The 24,162-nt window shown below is 45.9% G+C and overlaps 1 protein-coding gene across 4 annotated transcripts in view; it reads right to left on the bottom strand.

Annotated features, from left to right (window-relative positions):
- Window positions 1-12,269: 12,269 nt before the first annotated feature.
- Window positions 12,270-24,162, bottom strand: part of ADPRH (ADP-ribosylarginine hydrolase) — a 52,178-nt gene continuing 40,285 nt past the window's right edge. For all 4 annotated transcript variants that reach the window (XM_040440249.1, XM_040440251.1, XM_040440252.1 and 1 more), the window contains exons 3-4: window positions 20,252-20,612; window positions 12,270-12,952 (exon numbers count right to left, since the gene is read on the bottom strand). In XM_040440249.1, coding sequence (XP_040296183.1) covers window positions 12,565-12,952; window positions 20,252-20,612 — 749 coding nt within the window. In that variant the 3' untranslated portion in view covers window positions 12,270-12,564. The remainder of the gene's footprint in view (window positions 12,953-20,251; window positions 20,613-24,162) is intronic.

The following is a 24,162-nucleotide window of genomic DNA, read 5'->3' as shown; positions in this document are numbered from 1 at the left end:
CAGTCCAGAAGGTCACAGGGAGATGGTTCTGGGACCAACGGATCTGCCTGGGTTCCGGCTACAACTAGAGTCCAAACATGGTACTGTTAGTTGGTTTCTGTGGGGAGATATGTATATCTCCCTTCCCTGGCATCCCAATATCAAACCAACATGGGCACTTTCCTCGTGCCCACCGGGACACAAATATGTATCCGGTTTGCGCCTGCGATGGCCGGGCGGTTCATAATTCCTTATGAAATGTAGGTGCCAACATGTCTGGGAGGTATCATTGAACTTGGGCAAGAGCTGAGACCCCCTGCTGTGGGTTTTCCTGCAAATTTGGTTGCCTCCAAACTGGCTGGTTGAGGTGTGACATTATCCACCTGGGGCCTCCTTGAAGCCTGGACCCCTGGGGCTTTCTCCCTTGCTAGCTGACAATCAGATGGCTGGGGGGTGGGAACATATTTTGCATGTACACTGACTGTGTACAAGCCAAAAGGTGAATCAATTGACAATCAGGGCTGCCAGTAAATAATAATCCATATTCCTCACACCATGCAGGGCTCGAGTCCTGCGGGAACGCGTGGGAACGGCGTTCCTGCACTTTTTTCTTAGCAGGAATGCCGTTCCCTTTCAGCAGGGCAGCGCATTGTGCCCCTCAACACTGTCGGCGCCCCGCTCTGGCGCAGCATGAAGAGAGGGACTGACAGGAGGGAAGCGCCTCAAGTGTAGCGTGGCCGAGCTCTGTCCGGTCCGTGGTACAGGAGCTTTTGTTTCCGGTACCCGGCCGGACTGACAGGAAGTGCTCACTTAGTGTGCACTTCCTGTCAGTCCGGCCGGGTACAGAAAACAAATGCTCCTGTACCACGGACCGGACAGAGCTCGGCCACGCTACACCCGAGGTGGGTGGGGAGAAAGAGAGAGTGACAAGGGAGGGAGGGATGGGGGAGAAAGAGAGTGACAAGGGAGGGAGGGGGAAGAAAGAGAGAAAGTGACAAGGGAGGGGGAAGAAAGAGAGAGAGTGACAAGGGAGAGAGGGGGAAGAAAGAGAGAGAGTGACAAGGGAGGGAGGGGGAAGAAAGAGAGAGAGTGACAAGGGAGGGAGGGGGAAGAAAGAGAGAAAGTGACAAGGGAGGGAGGGAGGGGGAAGAAAGAGAGAGAGTGACAAGGGAGGGAGGGGGAAGAAAGAGAGAGAGTGACAAGGGAGGGAGGGGGAAGAAAGAGAGAGAGTGACAAGGGAGGGAGGGGGAAGAAAGAGAGAGAGTGACAAGGGAGGGAGGGGAAAGAGAGAGAGTGACAAGGGAGGGAGGGGAAAGAGAGAGAGTGACAAGGAGGAGAAAGAGAGAGTGACAAGGGAGGGAGGGGGAGAAAGAGAGAGAGTGACAAGGGAGGGAGGGGAAAGAGAGAGAGTGACAAGGGGGAGAAAGAGAGAGTGACAAGGGAGGGAGGGGGGAGAAAGAGAGAGTGACAAGGGAGGGAGGGGGGAGAAAGAGAGAGTGACAAGGGAGGGAGGGATTGAAAAATAAGGCACTTGCTTGCTCCTCCTCCCGACCTTCCCTGCCCTTTGCGTACGCCGCGTGCCGTGACTTCACGCGGAGGCACTGGATCTTGGGTGAGTTCCCACACTTTTTTTCCCAGGACTTGACCCCTGACACCATGCATTAAGTAAGTACAGTAAATGTACGGTCCCTTAAGGACACATGGTCATCCCAGAACTCATCTATTCAGGAGCCTGATAGTAGTATTGAGCTAAGCATCCGAAGTGGAATTCGGTCCGAAGTTTAGGAAAATTTTGATTCTAAACTAATCCGAATTCGCTCGCACTTCATAGGAATGAATAATTTTTCTCTAAAATGGAGGCTGCACATGTTAGAAAGTGAAAGTAAGTGTAGAGGAGACAAGCTTGAAAACATGAGATGTCCCATAATGGCGTGCAGCAGGTAGTCACCCCCCAGTGATGTCACAGCTAGGCAGAGCCCTATAAAACTCTGATCCCATCTCCTCTTATCGCCTCTTCCCACAATAGACTCCAAGATTTCTCCCGTGCATACCCCATACTCTGGAACTCGCTACCCCAACATATCAGACTCACACCTACAATGGTATCCTTCAAAAGAAACCTGAAAACCCACCTCTTCAGACAAGCCTACAACCAGTGACCCTGCTTTCCTCTATACCGCCATGACCAACTGTCCTTCTCCCATACCATGTAGATTGTAAGCCCTCACGGGCAGGGCCCTCTCTCCTTCTGTACCGGTCTGTAACTCGTCTTGTTTATGATTAGTGCAATTGTCTGTATTATGTATGTATACCTCTTCTCATATGTACAGCGCTATGGAATGAATGGCGCTTTAATAATAAATAATAATAATCCCACGAGGTTGCCACCATTTTCCTGTGAGCTGAGTTTAAGGAGAGACATGACAAGACGCTCATGCACCGGGGACAGTGTAAACTGTTAGTGTAAGAAAATATTGGAGAAGGAGAGTGCAGGGTGAGTAGAGGGAGAGCATAGGAGACTGCTGAACTACAGACTACTACAATTTATCGCTATGTACATAACTGTGCAGTGCACCAAGAGTCATAACTAATCATTCTGTTAGCTGTCGAGTTACTGTGCATCAATATTACAGGCCACTCTTACATTTAGGCAGATTGGCTTGGGTATACCTGATTTACAGGGATTTGTGACAAATTAATTAGTAACAAATCAAATTGCTTGTCAAACTTCATTGAAGCTACCGAATCAAATTTTTTAAACTTCGCCTATCTCTACCTGAGAGCTAGTAGATGGTCGACATCTGGGAGCTCACACAGAAAATACCCTCTCTCAGACCCTCTGTGTCAAGGTCTCTCCCGTGACAGGGGTTAGAAGATCTAAGAGACAGGCTGCACATGATGTTATCTGGTAGCCTCTTTGGTTTAACTTGTTTCTGTGTTGTTGCTGGTTATGACCACACCTCTTGTCTCAGGTGTAGCTTAAGTGGTCATTCCAACTCTTCTATTTAGTCTGGTCTCACCCATCATGCTATGCGGTTAGATAGCTCCTTTCTGGTTGTGGAAGAGCTGGTGTTTGGTTCTCCTCCGAGTTCCTGCTCGTACGTATACTTCGGAGTTAAGTGTATTCCCCTATCTTTTGGTATTAGGCCTGAGGGAGTCTCCTGTTCCTTCAGCTGGGAAGGAACAGGTCATCTTTTGTCCTGACACTATTTCCAGGGCCCTTTAGGTTCAGATAGAGTTCTAGGTTCGTGCGTATGAACATTCCTACCATTGAGGTCTGTTCATACTAATAGTAGTCAGGGCTCGGTTTAGGGATTCACTAGGTGGTGACCTTTCCCCTTTCCCTAGTTTCCAGGCCTAGTACCCTTTCCCTTCCCTCCTGTGTTCGGTGTGGAATTTACCACCCACACCGCGCCGTGACACTCTGGTCACACTTCCTGGGAAAGCTCACACAGAGAACACTCCCTCAACCTAGTACAGTTTCCTTGTCACAGAGGCAGAGTGTCACTAACATTTCTCCTAACAAGTGGGGGCATATCACCACAATCATACAGTATTACAGCATACAGACATGCTCCTTCCATACAACTAATATTACTTGCACACCAAGATGGCAGCTTGATGGTAGCAGAGAACCACACAGACACAGGATGTTTACCATTAGGCTGGTAGCCTCTTAATTTATACAACAGCTTTGCAGGAGAGTACATCCAAGACTTTTGTTATTGACATTTGAACATATGTCATTATTTTAAGACACAAAGTTCCATGCCCACATGGGGTGCATGCAAGCACTGCAGATATACATTTATAGCTTTGATGTTACAGTTTTTACAAAATTTCTACATTTCTTTCTTGCAAGCATGCCTAGCCTTGGAATGAACTCATGAGATACCTGTTTGAAGAAGTTTTGTCTGTCTATACATTCTCCTCTTAGGTTTTCATTAAATAACAGGCAGTTGTTTATACAAGAGTAGAGATAGCCTTGCGGTTCGCCCGGCAGTCATTTCACGGCGAACTTTGCGCATTGTCCAAACATGCGAACATATGGCGATGTCCGCCGGCGCCATATTCTTTTGCATTGCGCCGAACTTTGACCCATGACACATCCATCAGGTGGGATAGGACAGGCAATTGAGACATTTCAGCACATGGACACACCCCCACCCTATAACAGAACCTGATCTGGCAGCCATTTTACATTCTGTGTTTTGCCAGTGTAGGGAGAGGTTGCTTTGTGGAGCAGGGACAGGCTGTTAGGGACACCAAACGCTAGCTAATAGGGCCACAAAAGTCATTTTAAAGGGTTTCTACCACTTCGTTTTCACATAATTAGCTTTCAGACACTAGCGATCCGCTAGTGTCTGCTCTACCAAACCATCCTAATATAATAGGTTTTGGGGCAGCCGTTTCGCTAAAAAAAGAACTTATATTGATATGCTAATGAGCCTCTAGGTGCTATGAGGGCATCATTAGCACCTAGAGGCTCGGTCTACCTTCACAAACTGCCGCCGCCCAGCGCGTCCCTCCAGCCCGCCCATCTCCTCCGGAATGCGATCCTCCCTGTGAGCGTATGTATTCGGCGCATGCGCAGTGAATGTCTGACCGCTTCCCTGCTCAGACTTCTCCACTGCGCCTGCGCCGATGATGTCATAGTGCTCCGAGGAACAGGCGCAGTGGAAATGTCTGAGCAGGGAAGCGAACTATTGCATGCGATTTCGCATGAAGATTTTTCTAGTGTTTTTTTTCGAATGTGAATATAATCGGAACTTTGTGTGGAAAAATCTTTCAGAAAAAAAAAAATTCAGGAAATGCATGAATTGTAGTGATAAAGAGTGCGATTAATTTGCATGTTGACATTCTGTTGTTAAGATCTGCAATCGAATATACACAGACCATACTGTATATCATTGCAGGTCCATACGCTATTAAAAACACTCAGAGCATTACACTTGTTTAGGATACATACCAGTATCTGTAATGAGTTGATTTGAACAATTTAAGAGCAACTACAACTATTGTTTAATTCAATTTTATTCACAATTGTATTTTATATTTGTATTTTATTGTATTTTACTATATTTTATCAAACATAGTCATAATAAATTGTTTCAACTCCGTGGGGCTCTGCATGTTTAAGTGTGCCAATCCTATATCGACAATTATATATAGAAGTTGTTTGTAATATGTTCACGGATGATCACAAGTGACTTGTTTTATTTTATTTTGCTACATTGTTACTTTTCCTTTATTACTTTTACATTTTAGCTTTGATTTATTTTTACTGGGATCGCTAGGATCTATAGAGCCAGTGGCAAGTACTGATGTCTTCAGGAATTGTGAAGGCAAATAAGGCAATAAACCACACCTGCCTTCTCTTTTTGGAGTCAAGATGTCTGAATGAGTAATCATAAGAACTAAAGAGCTATAGGAAGACTAATCTGATGTATATCTTCGCCAGGTGGTTACCAAGTGGTTAAGGCACGTGGTCCATCTATTAGTTTATGGTACATCTAAGATAAAAAGTGCATTTCTACAGTATAAAATTCATTTCACTGTTTGTCACGTGACCTTTAACTGTCTGATTCTCCAAACTAGCATCAGAGAGAAACTAGCACCTCCATAGGAACTCTATGGCTTACAACTAAAATTAAATATATAATTAAAAATGTTTACATGGGAGAAAGGATTAAAAATAAAAATAAATTTTTTTCGAAGAACTTAAAAATGTTAAGACCCATCATCAATAAAATTTTAGTGAAGAAATCACAACTCCGTAAAAGCTTTACACTTTGGCATAGAGCTACCACTTGCATTGCTTCTACATTTAAATGTGTCACTCATTCCGAGGAGGCTGTAAAAACACTTTTACTGTGGTAGTATGCCCCAAGACGATTAAGTATTATTTACCCTGGTACATCAGCATGTTGTTGGAGGAAAGGTGGACAAACTGTCATGTCCTAAACTATAAACGTTCTGGCAGGACGTATTTTCTTTAGGGTCCATTCACACATCCGTAGGTGTTTTGCGATCCGCAAAACACGGATACCGGCAATGTGCGTTCCGCATTTCACGGACCGCACATATCCGCCACTATAATAGAAAATGCCTTTTCTTGTCCGCAGTTGCGGACAAGAATAGGACATGTTCTATTTTTTTGGGGAAAGGAATTGCAGATCCGGAAGTGCGGATCCGGAAATGCGGATGCGGACAGCACATAGCGTGCTGTCCGCATTCGTTCCAGCCCCATTGAAAATGAATGGGTCCGCACCTGTTCCGAAAAATTGCGGCACGGATCCGGACCCAAGTTGCGGACGTGTGAATGGACCCTAAATATCAGAAACTCGTAAAACCTGTATAACACCTTCCCCAGGGTTAGCCCTACTTTTCCTCATAATGCATGAGGTTCCCCTAAAACCTGAATTGTAGTTGGTTTTATACTCATACTAGTGAAACTAGTCATAACTATACATTGGAAACAAGTAAACACCCCACAGTTAGGATAAGTAATCCAGTCTATAAATGTCACTTGTGGGTATGAATTAAAGGGGTATTCCCATCTCAGACAATGGGAGCATATTGCTAGGATATGCCCCCATTGTCTGATAGGTGCGGGTTACAGATGTAGGACCAGCACCTATCTCTAAAACGAGGCTGGCAAAGTGGTGGCCAGCGGTGCCGGGTTTGGCCACCACCAAGACTTCCTACTGGTCCACCGAAAATAGCGATCAAGCATTTCCAGCGAATTTAAGTGTCTTAAACAGACCAGAGCAGCATCAAAGAGGAAACACTGAGGTAAGAATTGCTTTATAATTTTTGACCCTTTCTGGCCGTTTTCTCCCCCGGGAAACCTCTTCTGATGAATTTGAAGCACAATTCCTGTTAAAATGATCTCCTAACATGTCATAGATACATGTGAGAAAATCAATTTGATGATGTCTGTAATTTTGGACTACCACTGATTTCCACAATAAGAGGCTCTATAGTGTCCATATATACAGTCAGGTCCATAAATATTGGGGCATTGACACAATGCTAAAATTTTTGGCTCTATACACCACCACAATGGATTTGAAATGAAACGAACAAGATGTGCTTTAACTGCAGACTGTCAGCTTTAATTTAAGGGGATTTACATCCAAATCAGGTGAACGGTGTAGGAATTACAACAGTTTGCATATGTGCCTCCCACTTGTTAAGGGATCAAAAGTAATGGGACAATTGGCTTCTCAGCTGTTCCATGGCCAGGTGTGTGTTATTCCCTCATTATCCCAATTACAATGAGCAGATAAAAGGTCCAGAGCTCATTTCAAGTGTGCTATTTGCATTTGGAATCTGTTGCTGTCAACTCTCAAGAAGAGATCCAAAGAGCTGTCACTATCAGTGAAGCAAGCCATCATTAGGCTGAAAAAACAAAACAAACCCATCAGAAAGATAGCAAAAACATTAGGCGTGGCCAAAACAACAGTTTGGAACATTCTTAAAAAGACCCGGAGGACCACGGAAAACAACTGTGGTGGATTACCAAAGAATTCTTTCCCTGGTGAAGAAAACACCCTTCACAACAGTTGGCCAGATCAAGAACACTCTCCAAGAGATATGTGTATGTGTGTCAAAGTCAACAATCAAGAGAAGACTTTAGCAGAGTGAATACAGAGGGTTCACCACAAGATGTAAACCATTGGTGAGCCTCAAAAACAGGAAGGCCAGATTAGAGTTTGCCAAACGACATCTAAAAAAGCCTTCACAGTTCTGGAACAACATCCTATAGACAGATGAGACCAAGAACAACTTGTACCAGAGTGATGGGAAGAGAAGAGTATGGAGAAGGAAAGGAACTGCTCATTATCCTAAGCATATTACCTCATCAGTGAAGCATGGTGGTGGTGGTGTCATGGCGTGGGCATGTATGGCTGCCAATGGAACTGGTTCGCTTGTATTTATTGATGATGTGACTGCTGACAAAAGCAGCAGGATGAATTCTGAAGTGTTTTGGGAAATATTATCTGCTCATATTCAGCCAAATGCTTCAGAACTCATTGGACGGCGCTTCACAGTGCAGATGGACAATGACCCAAAGAGCATACTGCAAAAGCAACCAAAGAGTTCTTTAAGGGAAAGAAGTCGAATGTTATGCAATGGCCAAGTCAATCACCTGACCTGAATCCGATTGAGCATGCATTTCACTTGCTGAAGACAAAACTAAAGGGAAAATGCCCCTAGAACAAGCAGGAACTGAAGACAGTTGCAGTAGAGGCCAGGCAGTAGGGATCGACCGATTATCGGTTTTACCGATATGATCGGCCGATATTCAGTATTTTCACCGTTATCGGTATCAGCATCTATTTTGCCGATATTCCGATAACGTATTGGGAACACAGATTGCGCTCTTTGTGTTCCCTCAGCAGCACAGGGGAGAAGGAAGCAGTGTCTCCCTCCCCCTGTGCTGCTGCTGTCAATGAGAGGACAAGAGAAGGGGAGGGGCGATGGCCATTGCGCCACTAATGAAGATAACTCATTCATTCATATACAGGAGGCAGGAGCTGGCTGCAGAATCACATAGCCGGCTCCCGACCTCTATGACAAGTAGCTGCGATCTGCGGTAGTTAACCCCTCAGGTGCCGCGGATCGCAGCTACCGCTCATAGAGGTCGGGAGCCGGCTATGTGATTCTGCAGCCAGCTCCCACCTCCTGTATATAAATAAATGAGAGATTTATCTTCATTGGTGGCGCAGTGTGCCCCCCCAAGCCCCCCAGTATTAATCATTGGTGGCGCAGTGCGCCCCGCCACCAGTATTAATCATTGGTGGCAGTGGCCACAGGATCCCCTCTCCCCTGCTCCTCCGATCGGAGCCCCAGCAGTGTAATCCTAGGGCTCCGATCGGTTACCATGGCAGCCAGGACGCTACTGAAGCCCTGGCTGCCATGGTAAGCTCCATGTTGCTGTGTGCACAAAGCACAGAGCCGCAGGGACAGTGTGAGCTCCTATTCACCCTGATAGAGCTCTATAAGGCCCCTTTCACATGAGCGAGTTTTCCGCGTGGATGCGTTGCGGGAGGTGAACGCACAGCATCCGCACGGAATCCTGACCCATTCATTTCTATGGGGCTGTTCACATGAGCGGTGATTTTCACGCATCACTTGTGCGTTGCGTGAAAATCGCAGCATGCTCCTCTTTGTGCGTTTTTCACGTAACGCAAGCCCCATAGAAATTAATGGGGTTGCGTGAAAATCGCAAGCATCCGCAAGCAAGTGCGGATGCGGTGCGATTTTCACGCACGGTTGCTATGAGACGATCGGGATGGAGACCCGATCATTATTATTTTCCCTTATAACATGGTTATAAGGGAAAATAATAGCATTCTGAATACAGAATGCATAGTAAAACAGCGCTGGAGGGGTTAAAAAAATAAATAAAATCATTTAACTCACCTTAGTCCACTTGATCGCGATGCCGGCATCTCCTTCTGTCCCCTTTACTGAATAGGACCTGTGGTGAGCATTAATTATAGGTCAAGGACCTTTGATGACGTCACTCCGGTCATCACATGGTACGTCACATGATCTTTTACCATGGTGAATCACCATGGTAAAAGATCATGTGACGTACCATGTGATGACCGGAGTGACGTCATCAAAGGTCCTTTACCTATAATTAATGCTCACCACAGGTCCTATTCAGTAAAGGGGACAGAAGGAGATGCCGGGCCGCGATCAATTGGACTAAGGTGAGTTAAATGATTTTTATTTTTTTTTAACCCCTCCAGCGCTGTTTTACTATGCATTCTGTATTCAGAATGCTATTATTTTCCCTTATAACCATGTTATAAGGGAAAATAATACAATCTACAGAACACCGATCCCAAGCCCGAACTTCTGTGAAGAAGTTTGGGTTTGGGTACCAAACATGTGCGATTTTTCTCACGCGAGTGCAAAACGCATTACAATGTTTTGCACTCGCGCGGAAAAATCGCGGGTGTTCCCGCAATGCACCCGCACATTTTCCCGCAACGCCCGTGTGAAAGAGGCCTAAGGGTGAATAGGACAAGGGTTCTAGTCCCTAAGGGGGCTAAAAGTTAGTAAAATAAAATAGAAAGTAAAAAAAAAAAAACACCAAAATATTAAGTATAAATAAAAAAGAAAGATTCAAAAAAAATTATAAATACACGTTAACAATAAACATATAAATTTTCAGCAGATTTGTGTAGGAATTATTTTTTTTTCAAAAATGAAAATTCCCATAATATCGGTATAAATTATCGGCTATCGGCCTGAAAGTTCACAAATTATCGGTATCGGCCCTAAAAAATCAATATCGGTCGATCCCTACCTGGCAGAGCATCACCAGGGATGAAACCCAGCATCTGGTGATGTCTATGCGTTCCAGACTTCAGGCTGTAATTGACTGCAAAGGATTTGCAACCAAGTATTAAAAAGTGAAAGTTTGATTTATGATTATTATTCTGTCCCATTACTTTTGGTCCCTTAACAAGTGGGAGGCACATATGCATATGTAATTCCTACACCGTTTACCTGATTTGGATGTAAATACCCTCAAATTCAAGCTGACAGTCTGCAATTAAAGAGGACCTTTCACTAGAATAAAAAATCTAAACTAAGCATACAGACATGGAGAGCGGCGCCCAGGGATCTCCCTGCACTTACTGTTATACCTGGGTGCCGCTCCGTTCTCCCGGTATAGGCTCCGGTATCTTCATATGTTCAGCTCCACCCAGTTGAGCCTGCCGGCGTCTCCTTCTCCCATGCTGTAGCGCTGGCCAATCGCAGCGCTCAGCTCATAGCCTGAGAGGGTTTTTTTTCTCTCAGGCTATGAGCTGAGCGCTGCGATTGGCCAGCACTACAGCCTGGGAGAAGGAGACGCCGCAGGCTCAACTGGGTGGAGCCGAACATATGAAGATACCGGAGCTTATACCAGGAGAACAGAGCGGCGCCCAGGTTTAACAGTAAGTGCAGGGAGATCCCTGGGCGCCGCTCTCCATGTCTGTATGCTTAGTTTAGATTTTTTATTCTAGTGAAAGGTCCTCTTTATAGCACATCTTGTTTGTTTCATTTCAAATCCATTGTGGTGGTGTATAGAGCCAGAAATCTTATAATTGTGTCGATGTCCCAATATTTATGGACCTGACTGTACCTTCAGCACCTCTCAGAAATGTATTAATGGAAATTTGAACTTTTAGGGAAGATTGATCACAAGGGGAATTTTAAAGTTAGTTTTACAATGTTTGACAAATTTGGTACATTTGATGCAAGTCTAACACTGTCTGGAGATGTTACTCCACTTTCTATGCCACCCCTTTAATGGAGAAAGATTGCAAAATTTTTGGAGAATTTTTTAAAGACTGAAGTCGATAAATCTGGCTGAAATCAGCATGACAGACAACACGCTCTTATACACTTTCTTTTCAAAAGTGTTGTGACTGGTGTAAAAATTATAAATGTCGCAAAATTTTGGTGCAAACAAGCCTAAAAGGTAGCAGAGCCTTTTTTTATGCCAAATTTTTTGGAGCGTAGAGCTTGATAAATTTCTCACTTTAAAGGGAATCTCTCACTTGTACTATGCTGCCCTCTCTAAAGGAAGCATAGTGACAAACCTGCTGATTTCACTTTTGGGCTAAAATTCTGTATTTATTAGTACTGACAGGAAGAACCTCTCAGCACTGTGAGGGAAGACGAGTCTGAAGAGACTTGTGCCCCCCTCTCCCCTTGACTGACAGGGTTCTTTTATGTTAGGCTACTTTCACACTTACGTTTTTCTTTTCCGGCATAGAGTTCCGTCACAGGGGCTCTATACCGGAAAAGAACTGATCAGTTTTATCCCCATGCATTCTGAATAGAGAGTAATCCGTTCAGTTTGCATCAGGATGTCTTCAGTTCAGTCGTTTTGACTGATCAGGCAAAAGAGAAAACCGTAGCATGCTACGGTTTTCTCTCCGGCGAAAAAAACTGAAGACTTGCCTGAATGCCAGATCCGGCATTTTTTCCTATAGGAATGTATTAGCGCCGGATCTGGCATTCAGTGTACCGGAATGCCGGATCCGTCCTTCCGGCCTGCGCATGCGCAGACCGATAAAAATTTGAAAAAATGTATAAGACGGATCCGTCTGTCCGCATGACAAGCGGAGAGACGGATCCGTCCTTGCAATGCATTTGTGAGACGGATCCGCATCCAGATCCGTCTCACAAATGCTTTCAGTCAGCGGCAGATCGGTGGATCCGGCGGGCAGTTCCGGCCGGATCACACTGCCGCAAGTGTGAAAGTAGCCTTAAGCAAAGGAAAGAAACCTGCCAGTCACTGGCAGAAGGCGGGGGAGGGAGAGGCCACAAGTCTCGTCGGACTCGTTTCTCTCACAGTGATGGAGGTTCAGCGGGTCTGCAGAGAGGGCAGAATAGTACTGGTGACAGGTTCTGTGGTCTACTGGTTACTATGGCATGTATTGTTTCCAGTAACAGGATTCTAAGAGCAATGTCAACACAGTTTGAGTACTGTAAGTAGGGAAAGATCATTTTTCAGTGAAAGGAATTTTTTACTTTATTGATAGAAGCTTTACAAATGAGTCCCATGCTTTATGCAAGATGGTAGAGCTCCTTTCCAAGCTTTTCTAGTCTCTCTCTGTATTCCAATTTCTTATAGTTGGCTTTGGGGACACCTTTGAATCCATACATGCTTCCAAACCAGGCACCTGCAATGGCCGCAGTTGAATCACTATCCCCACCATGGAAAAATGCACGGTGAGAGAGTTCTGTCCAGTTCTCACCAGAACCAAGGATCGCATCATAAGCAATCATGGGTGCATCATGCCCACTGCCTCCACCCCATCCATTGTAGCTTACTGAAGTGTAAAACTGATCTCGTTCCTCAACATCATATTTCTCTGGAAACTGTGGCTGAGATGTTCCATTCAAAATGTCCCTTTTTCCAAGATAGGAGATCCACTGTTCTTCAAAGTAAGACCTAGACAAAATAATTGGGATGCTTTATTAGAACAATATGGCTCTGTAAGTTTTCACCATGCCTTATATTCTGAGGACCTTCTATGTAGACAAATGTTTCATGCGTGTGCATGCGTTATCTATAGAAACTAAAGCTGGCCATATACATGCGATAACTGAGACAAAAGATATCTATTTCTGCGGAGCCAAGAGTAAGAAACCAGCATGATTTTGAATAACGTAGGATGGTTTTTATGGGCTGTGCACAATAGCTGTTTTTAAAGCAGATAACATATTTCATATAACATATTTTTCCAGTTCCATCCCATTTGGAATTTTTTTCCAGCTTCCCATTACATCCTATGCAATACACAATAGTGCCATTAGAAAGTAAATTTTGTTCCACAAAAACAAGCCCTAATAAGGCTATGTAATTGGAAAAATAAAAAAAGTTATGGCTCCAAGAAGGCAAGAAGTAAAAAACAAAAACACCGAAAAATTGGTCACAGAAGGGTTAAAATCTTTCATAATTTTTCGGACTATAAGACACACTTTTTCCCGAAAAGCAGGGGGGAAATGGCAGTGCTCACTTCTCCCTGGTCTTCTTCCGGGCGTTGCACTGCATGTGTTCTGAAGTGTGCAGCATCAAAACGTAGTGAAAGTAGGCACGCACTATGACCTGATGCTATGCAATGTCAAGTCATAGTGCAGTGCAAGCAAGAATAAGACCAAGAAGTGGTGAGTTCCAGCATGGTCCAGAACAGGAGAGGTAAGTGTATATATATATATATATATATATATATATATATACATACACACACACTCACCTAAAGAATTATTAGGAACCCCATACTAATACGGTGTTGGACCCCCTTTTGCCTTGAGAACTGCCTTAATTCTACGTGGCATTGATTCAACAAGGTGCTGATAGCATTCTTTAGAAATGTTGGCCCATATTGATAGGATAGCATCTTGCAGTTGTAGATTTGAGGGATGCACATCCAGGGCACGAAGCTCCCGTTCCACCACATCCCAAAGATGCTCTATTGGGTTGAGATCTGGTGACTGTGGGGGCCATTTTAGTACAGTGAACTCATTGTCATGTTCAAGAAACCAATTTAAAATGATTCGAGCTTTGTGACATGGTGCATTATCCTGCTGAAAGTAGCCATCAGAGGATGGATACATGTTCTCATTCTGTTTACGCCAAATTCGGACTCTACCATTTGAATGTCTCAACAGAAATCGAGACTCATCAGACCAGTCAACATTTTTCCAGTCTTCAACAGTCCAATTTTGGTGAGCTTGTGCAAATTGTAGCCTCTTTTTCCTATTTGTAGTGGAGATGAGTGGTACCCGGTGGGGTCTTCTGCTGTTGTAGCCCATCCGCCTCAAGGTTGTCCGTGTTGTGGCTTCACAAATGCTTTGCTGCATACCTCGGTTGTAACGAGTGGTTATTTCAGTCAACGTTGCTCTTCTATCAGCTTGAATCAGTCGGCACATTCTCCTCTGACCTCTAGCATCCACAAGGCATTTTTGCCCACAGGACTGTCGCATACTGGATGTTTTTCCCTTTTCACACCATTCTTTGTAAACCCTAGAAATGGTTGTGCGTGAAAATCCCAGTAACTGAGCAGATTGTGAAATACTCAGACCGGCCCGTCTGGCACCAACAACCATGCCACGCTCAAAAATGGTTTAAATCACCTTTCTTTCCCATTCTGACATTCAGTTTAGAGTTCAGGAGATTGTCTTGACCAGGACCACACCCCTAAATGCATTGAAGCAACTGCCATGTGATTGGTTGACTAGAGAATTGCATTAATGAGAAATAGAACAGGTGTTCCTAATAATTCTTTAGGTGAGTGTATATTATTATTCTTTTTTTCAATTAATTGAGCATGGGGGTCTGATCTGAGGTCTGAGGAGGAATGGGAGTCTGATCTGAGGAGTATTGGGGGTCTGATACAGAGGTCTCAAAGAGATCTGATGGATCTTGGGGGTCTGATAGGGCTATGATCTGAGGTCTGAACTGAAATGGGGGTGTGATCTGAGATATAACAAGAAATAGGGGTCTGATACAGAGATCTGATGGAGCTTGGGGATCTAATATGAGGTCTGGTGATGAATGGGGGTCTAATACAGAGGTCTGATTGGGATCTGATCTGAGGTCTGATGGAGCTTGGAGGTCTGATCTGAAAAGAAATGGGGGTCTGATCTGAGTTCTAAAAAAGGAATAGGGACCTGATCAGAGGTCTGATGGAGTTTGGGGGGGTGTGATCTGAGGTCGATTGAAAATATTTTTTTTATTTTCCTTGTCTAAAGCCTAGGTGCATCTTATGGTCTTATAGTCCAAACAATACGGTAACTCAATGCAAATTTAGATGTGACTGCAGTTATTATTCCAATTACTCTATGTCATACTAGTAAGAGTCCATGAAACTAAGCTATACAGAGATATTTATAAAGGGGGGGGGGGGGTCCACACAAGAACTGCTTTAACTGCCAATGTGCATGATTGTGCTGTGGCAAGTCCAGGAGTGAAAAAAATTGTTTACTGCATTAAAATACGGGCTAGAAACATTATTTACAATTGTTTTTATTAAAAAGTTTGTTCCGTTTGTCTTCTACAGCCTACATGTACTTTCATACACTGCAGGCTGCTCTGACCACTTACTGTAAAATCAGTCAGATAATCAATTTGATGGCTCATGCCTTTTTATTTTGTCGTAAAAGGTGTCAGCTAAAAGAGAGGGGTCGATCCTTCAGAACGCTTGTCTTAGAGCTCTTTCACACCTGCGTTCTTTTCTTCCGGCATAGAGTTCCGTCGTCGGGGCTCTATGCCGGAAGAATCCTGATCAGGATTATCCCCATGCATTCTGAATGGAGTGAAATCCGTTCAGGATGCATCAGGATGTCTTCAGTTCCGGAACGGAACGTTTTTTGGCCGGAGAAAATACCGCAGCATGCTGCGCTTTTTGCTCCGGCCAAAAATCCAGAAGACTTGCCGCAAGGCCGGATCCGGAATTAATGCCCATTGAAAGGCATTGATCCGGATCCGGCCTTAAGCTAAACGTCGTTTCGGCGCATTGCCGGAGCCGACATTTAGCTTTTTCTGAATGGTTACCATAGCTGCCGGGACGCTAAAGTCCTGGCAGCCATGGTAAAGTGTAGCGGGGAGCGTGGGAGCAGCATACTTACCGTCCGTGCGGCTCCCGGGGCGCTCCAGAGTGACGTCAGGGCGCCCCAAGCGCATGGATCACGTGATCGCATTGGACACGTCATCCATGCGCATGGGGCGCTCTGACGTCATTCTGGAGCGCCCCGGGAGCCGCACGGACTGTAAGTATACTGCTCCCCCGCTCCTACTATGGCAACCAGGACTTTAATAGCGTCCTGGCTGCCATAGTAACACTGAAAGCATTTTGAAGACGGTTCCGTCTTCAAATGCTTTCAGTACACTTGCGTTTTTCCGGATCCGGAGTGTAATTCCGGCAAGTGGAGTACACGCCGGATGCGGACAACGCAAGTGTGAAAGAGGCCTTAGGGGCCACATGTCCTTTCTTGGCATGGTCGTGGTATTGAACACGACAAAACAGCCAACAATGTATGAGAATACATGAAGGCTGCAGAAGACAAATGGAGGAAAACTTTATGATAAACGACACCTGCTAATATGTTTTTATCTCTTAATACAGATAATGCAATAAAAAATGACCTCAGAAGTGTCTCACTCTGGCATTCTTCTCATTGCTGCTCTAATCCCTAATACAGCTATGGATAACATCAAGTATTTGCAGCAAACGTTAACTTTACTGTATAGTACAGTATGTACTGTGAAGGGAATGGTCTGGCAAAACACGTATATGTTGCCCAGCAGATTGCATTGTGTGTATGGTGAAACCTAGGATTAGTCTGTCTCCACCTGTGAGCTGGCTGAGACAGACACAGAAAGTAGGAACATGTTAATCTATGCCAGGCATAGTTTTTTTGTAAAGTCTGTTATGGGCTTGCTTTTTATGGAGTGAATGGTAGGTTGGCAGTTAGACCCTACACTCCATCTCAGGTTTGTTCCCTAGCTCACAGCTGTGGGTCATGTGCCTTGTTAGGATTCTATGTTCTCCTTCAGAGAATTAGAGGGGTGAACTACTTGGGGACTGATGCTGTGTGAGATGGGGAAACATCTCTCATTGTCTGAACACTGTGTAAATTAAGTTAAATATCTGGACTGACATTCTGCTGTTTGTTCACAAGATGCCGCTGTTTCTTAAACACAGCTACAGACTGCATATTGTTCCATATTCATAAGAGGTGGAGTTACAAAGCCTGGAGATGAAGAGATAGAGCATCCATCTTGGAGAGAGCTTGGAAGAGGATCCAGTAGCTGTGTGTAAAGGAGGATCCATTGACATCCAGGTGTGGGAGCACCCTTCGGTGACCAGAACTACAGCCCAGTGAATCTGAGTGTGTCCAAGGCCCTGATCCTGTCTAGAGGAATGAGGATTGCTTCCAGGAACGCTGATGAGAGCTGAGGAGCAAAGCAACATACACTGCGGTACTGCATGCTTGTTGGAGAAGCTTTTGTTCGGTTCACAGCCACCAGTGGAGGCAGAGCAGACCCGGGTCAGTAAGACTGATCGTGCACGCACCTCATCACAGTGTTGGCGCCTAGAATCCTAGAGACTGAGACCAGGCCTGTAGTTAGTTAGATAGGATTTCTGTTTGTGTCAGGCCACAAGTGTTGCTGGCTGTTCATTGCAAGGACTCCACAATTTTAAGTGACATTTTACACTGGAGAGCTGATAAAATTCCCCACAAACTCAAGCCAGGCTGGCGTTTTGGCTCAGGAGTATTCTGGTACGTGTTACAAGACCAGTTATAGGAGGGGGAATACTGTAGAGCACTGTAAGATTGTAAGCTCTTGTGCTGCACCGCAGGCCAGCCCGTACCACACACCCAAACAGTTGTTCTTGATCTTTTAGGGTAATAACAGGTAAGGCATGGCTATTCAATTGTGCCCGCCAGTAGGTAAATTACGGCACTTTCCTCCGGCATCCATCAGAGGGCACCGCGCTGTGCAGCACAAGGGTCTCAGCCTTTGGGCTGCGTTTATGTAAATTTATTGTGCCTTCCCAGCATATGTGGTTGTGCTCACTGCCACATTTAAGTAAAATACTGTGTTGGCAAAAGCTGGTGTTAGAGTTGCTTTCCTCGTTCGTGACTTCGCTGTATCCTGGGGAGCCCACCCCAGTACACAGCTTACACTGATATGTTCTCTTTCAGAGAATCAGAGGGGTGAACTACCTGGGGACTGATGCTGTACCAACCAAGGTAACTGTGCCACCTGGTTCTGTGGAACTATAGGGTGGGTCTGGCAGCCGGGCCCTCATATAGGAAGGGATTGTTATGTATTAGTGGCTGAGGTGTTTATTTGTGCCTGAATTAAGGCTGTTTCTGTTTTTTATTGAAAGTGTAAATAAAACGCTGTTTTCAGACTTTAACCTGCTTGTGTCCCTGTCTCACTGCATCACTACCATCTGCCTACCATGGCAACTCCCCACAATACATACAGTATCTTAAGCCCATAGGTGGGCACCACAAACATTTTGACAGCTCAAATTATTGGTGGAGAAACTATGTTAAAGGAGTTATCCAACCCTTATAATGCCCCCTCTAATGCCCGAGCCCCTCACACAGGTTGTACTTACCTTGCTCCTCGGCACCCCGTCGCTTCTGATGCAGACTCTGCATCTCCCGTTGCGCGATCAAAACATCCAGCGATGGGGAGGGAGACAGCCAATAGCAGGTCGCGACAGGGACGAGCCTCCCTAGCGTCACCCGTGATGCCAGGGAGGCTCGTCCCTGTAACGGCCTGCCATTGACTGGCCTGTTCCCCCTCCCCACCCCCGCTGGATGTTTAGATCCGCGCTAATGGGAAAATGTATCGGCGGCCGTGCGGGCATCAGAAGCAACACGGGTGCCGGGGAGAAAGGTAAGTACAACCTGTGTGAGGAGCCTGGGCATTAGAGGGGGCATTATAGGGTTTGAATAACCCCTTTAACCAGATAGTAGATGGTGCTGTGTTAAGCATTACTGTTTATTCAAGTGCAGTTATTCCAGTGTATGGACTGTCTGGTTATGAGATGTTATCACTGGTAGTCTCTATATTGATGATGATGTTACAGTTAAAGGGGTTCTCTGGGCTCTCGGATATTGATGACCTCAGGATAGGTCATCAATATCAGATCGGTGGAGTTCCAACACCTGGCACCCCAGCCGAGATGAGGAGACGGTGTGCGGTGAGCATGTGCCGTCTCTCTTCTCTCTTCCTGCTTGCCGCTGCTTTGCAATAGGTAGTAGCGGTGCGCAGGAAGACAGAAGGGAGATGGCACGTGCGCACTGCACATGCCGTTTCCTCATACAGCTGATTGGCGGCCGGTGTCAGCCCCCCGCCGATCTGATATCCTGAGGATAGATCATAAATATAGGTGAGCCCAGAGAAACCCTTTAATGGTTTCTGCTTTGTCCTAAGTAAAGTAAACCAGTTTTTTTGTTCTCCCACAATGTCTGAGCACTGTTCATAAAAGCTGAAAACACTGCAACAGTTAATTCACTCAGTATGAGGGTACATAAATTGTGACTGTTGCAGTCTCCTAAAGGCACATTATGCATAATGGTTTTTATTCAGAGGCACAGTCCTTCACCTGTAAACATTCTGTATTTACAGCTGAAAAGTCCTATGGAGGGCAATGTTTCGGCCTCTGGTGCTTAAGCTTGGGGTCTTCTTTCAGGAACATTGAAGGAGTTATTCCTGGTGTCACAGCTGCATGTAGTATTTCCCAGGATTGATGCACGGGCCACGACATTGGCTCTTCACATCTGCAGCCATTATCTTCTGTAGCCATCTCACCTGCAGCTTGTCTAATCTTCGGTGGCCAAACTGAGAAGCGGGAGACTCCCTCCCTTCTCCCTTGTTCAACAGCAGCCTGTCCACCACTATCATAGGCTTGTGGAAATGCAGGTTCCTTCTCCTTTCATGTACTGTGGAGTGGACTTCTGTATGGTCTTGTTTGGCACTCAGGTGGGAGACTCCCTCTCCACCCATAGTTACCCTCTTGGTAGAATTTCTGCAAGACATCCTGCTTATTGATTAGGCCACTACATGTGCCAAGCCTGGAACTACAGTTCAGACCTACTCTCTATTGGGCACAGTACCTAGCATTGATAAATTAGCCTTGGACAATGTGGCACTACTGTACATCACATACAAGGAGATGAATTTTCCTACTGTAAACTAAAGCAAACATGATAGCACACTTACCATGCACCCAGATTTTGCGACACATCCCGCCCGGCATCTATGACATAGTCCTTTACCAAAGGCAACACGTCCAGCAAACCCTTACCCCACTCGTGCAGAGGCTTACGGTTTATGGCATAGGAGGTGAACAATGCAGACACCAGTGAACCCAGGTATCCTGTAGGATTGTGGTGTGTCATTCTACCACTCTCTACACTGATGCGTATCAGGTCATTCAGTTGCTCTGGGCGTGGAAACCTCAGTCCTATGCACATAGCTCTCATAGCTGCACCGCACCCTCCTGCTGATTTATGGAATGGGATCATCCATCCATCTGGAGTTGCAGGATTTAGCTCATATGCACTGCTCATGCAAGTACCTCCTGTATGGACACAAGAAATATACCAGTTTAGCCAGTAATATCTTCAACATTGAAGCAAAGCGTTTTTTTTTACATTGGACTGAAAAACTGAACATTAGGTCTATAATTCACCAGGCTGAACAGCTTTTATGTTCTGCTGTTCTGTGCAGTTGTGATGCAAACTTAAAGTCATTATCACCTACTGACTCCAATTAGGATAATGGAATCAACACCTTAGACCCCATGCTGGGTATAATGACCTCTGACCCCATGCTGGGTATAATTACTAGATGTTGATTCAGTTACATATTTATGAGGTATGAGCAGTCTGTACCTGATGAAGGGGTGTTTTCTGCCCCGAAACGCATTGTACCACCTGCCAAGTCATTAAATCAAGTTTGTATTATCATCAAAGATTGGTATTTGTGCCGTGAGAGTTTCTTCTTTCTATTTGGATTTATCCCCCTTCTTGGGGACTCCAGGCATCCCTATGTGGAAGTGCGTACATCCCTGGCTGCATGACCATCTGTCTTGGGGGCATATTACGACCCCCTCCAAGCCTTCAGTAGTGTTGTGCCTATTAATTGCACAACCCATTAAGGTGAGCTTCCAATCTGGAGTATTTTATGTTCATTTATTTAACTGGACTGTACTATCCTATGGTGCGCCTTTTGTGTTTTTCATAGAGAAACACCGCCTGTTACGTTGAATCATGACTAGAGATGGCCTTGCGGTTCGCCCGGTGGTCGTTTCGCGGCGAACTTTGCTTGTTCGCTGTTTCCCGAACGGGCCAACATAAAGCGATATTCGCGCCCGCCATATTCTTTTACATTGTGAAGAACTTTGACCCATGACACATCCATCAGATGGTACAGGACAGCCAATTGAGACATTTCAGCACATGGACATAGCCCCTACCTTATAAATAAACCTGATCTGGCCGCCATTTTACATTCAGCCTTTTGCCAGTGTAGGGAGAGGTTGCTGTGTGGAGCAGGGACAGGCTGTTAGGGACACAAATCGCTAGCTAATAGGGCCACAAAAGTCCTTTTAAGGACTGGTATAGGTGTGCTATCGATAGGTGTGACATACTGAGAAGTGTAATATACTTATAATATACTTTCTAACATAGAAAGTATATTATAGTGCAATTGTATTGTGCAGCAGTTGTGTCTGCTGTGATACTGCAGCCACACAGAGTGCCAAACGCTATTGGAACAAATAATTTCTACTGGTGTGATTTACCAGTTGCCCCCCCAAAAAACTGATTGAAGCAGGGGTGTTATATACCAATAATATACTTTCTATATAGTTCATTTAGGTGGTGCAGCATTTGTTTGCAGTTTTGCTGCGTTACCGCATCTACACAGAGTGAAAAGCACTATTTGAAGAAATAATTTCTACTGGTGTGATTTACCAGTTGCCCCCCAAAAAAAATGATTGAGGCAGGGGTGCGATATACCTTCCACAAATACTTTTGTCACAGGGTCATTTTGAAAATGACAGGCAGAGGAAGAGGCAGGACATTCCACAGGGGTGGTAGGGGTCAGGCAGGTGCACCAGGCCGCAGCCTAAGTGTGAAGTTGCAGAAGGTGTGTGCGATTACGTCAAAGGACGCACCAGACTTGGTTGAGTGGCTCACCACTGCACCCTCCTCACTTGGTTGAGTGGCTTCTGCACCCTCCTCATCCTCTGTATCCGCACCCTCCTCACTCTCTGCTGTGTGCACCTCCAAAGACACCACCACCACCATAGTCCCTCCACTTGAGTCAGAGGAATGATTTTCCCATCCATTCCCAGACCTTACCAATGCGCAGATATTCTTGGCATCAGATGAGGAAGAGGAGGTAGCAACGGCCGCCACCCAGCGGTCTGACGACAGTACCCAGATCAGTCCAAGGAGGGTGGTACCTGCTGTTGCTGCCTACTCCGAGATCTCTAATGTCAGTGGTGGTGACGATGATGACGTGTCGATGGACGTCACGTGGGTGCCCACAAGAGAGGAAGAGGAGGGGAGTTCAGAGGGAGAGACGGACCAGCAGATAGGGAGAAGGAGAAGCAGGCAGAACTTGCAGTGCACAGGAGGCAGACAGTTGTCCTCCACTCCACCTTCCACCGTGTCGTAGTCGCGTTCATCTTGCAAAACGCAGGCTTCCTTGCCCCAAATGTTCGAGGGAAAAAAGATGATGACGCCGGATAACCCTCTTGCCCAACGGCTGACTGCTGGCTTGTCAGAACTGCTAGCCTGTCAACTACTGCCATATAAAGTGGTGGACTCGGAGGCCTTTAGAAAATTTGTGGCCATTGGAACACCGCAATGGAAGGTCCCCGGAAGAAAATATTTCTCCCAGAAGGGCATCCCAGAGCTATATGGCCACGTTCAGCGGCAAGTGAATGTATCTCTGGCACACAGTGTCGGTGCCAAGATACATCTGACCACAGACACGTGGTCTAGCAAACACGGGCATGGAAGGTACATAACTTTTACTGCCCTCTGGGTAAACCTTCTGACGGCCGTCAAGCATGCAACCCGTGGCACCAGTGTAGATTTGGTGTTATCGCCACAGATTGCATGCAGGCCTGCCTCTTCTTCTCCTACTCCCTCCTCCCTCTCCTCCTCGGCTGACTCCTCCATTTCTGCTGCTACCGTCTCTTCTGCTGTGCCCCCCAAGCTCCCCAGAACCTATTCGACGTGCCAGGTGAGACGTTGCCATGCTGTGCTGCGTCTGTTGTGCCCAGAAGCCAAGAGACACACTGGTCCTGCACTCCTTTCATCTTTGCGGTCACAGGCCGATCAGTGGCTAACCCCGCTCAATTTTACAGTTGGTAAAGTAGTGTGCGACAACGGTGCCAATCTGCTGAGCAGGCTGAAACAGGGCAAAATGACACACGTGCCGTGCATGGCACACGTCCTGAACTTAGTCGTGCAGCGATTTGTTGCCAAATGCACCAGGGTCCAGGACGTCTTGCGGCAGGCCAGGAAAATCTCTGGCCATTTTAGAAGATCTTACACGGCCATGGCTCGCTTGCTGACATTCAGCGACGACACCACCTGCCCGTCAGACGTTTGGTTTGTGACTGCCTAACGCGATGGAACTCCACCTTGTATATGCTTGATAGGCTGCTCCAGCAGAAACGTGCAGTTAACGACTACCTGTACGAACTCTGTGGCAGGACAGGTTCTGGGGAGATTGTTTTTTTTCCACTGCGCCAGTGGCTGCTCATGCACGACGCATGCAAAATTCTGCGGCCATTTGATGAGATCACCAAACTCGTCAGTCGCAGCGTGCATTGACACGTGCATTGCGTCGTGTCATTGATCAAGCCGTCGAGGAGCAGGAGCAGGAAAATGAGGAAGTCGCAATGCTGAATGAATTCCCAGTGGGGGCTACTCCATCTGAGACAAGTCAACAACAGGAGTCTGAAGAAGAGTCAGAGGAGGATGGTGCCGGGGCGGAGGAGGAGCAAGAAGAGCATGCTTTAAACGTTTCTGGGTTCCCTGGTGTTGTCCGTGGCTGGGGGGAGGAGAACGAGGACGACATTATCCTGGATGATGAGCAGGAAACAGGCC

Source organism: Bufo bufo, chromosome 7 (assembly GCF_905171765.1).
Source record: "Bufo bufo chromosome 7, aBufBuf1.1, whole genome shotgun sequence".
Lineage (NCBI taxonomy): Eukaryota > Metazoa > Chordata > Amphibia > Anura > Bufonidae > Bufo > Bufo bufo.
This window is presented reverse-complemented; position numbering and strand designations above follow the sequence as displayed.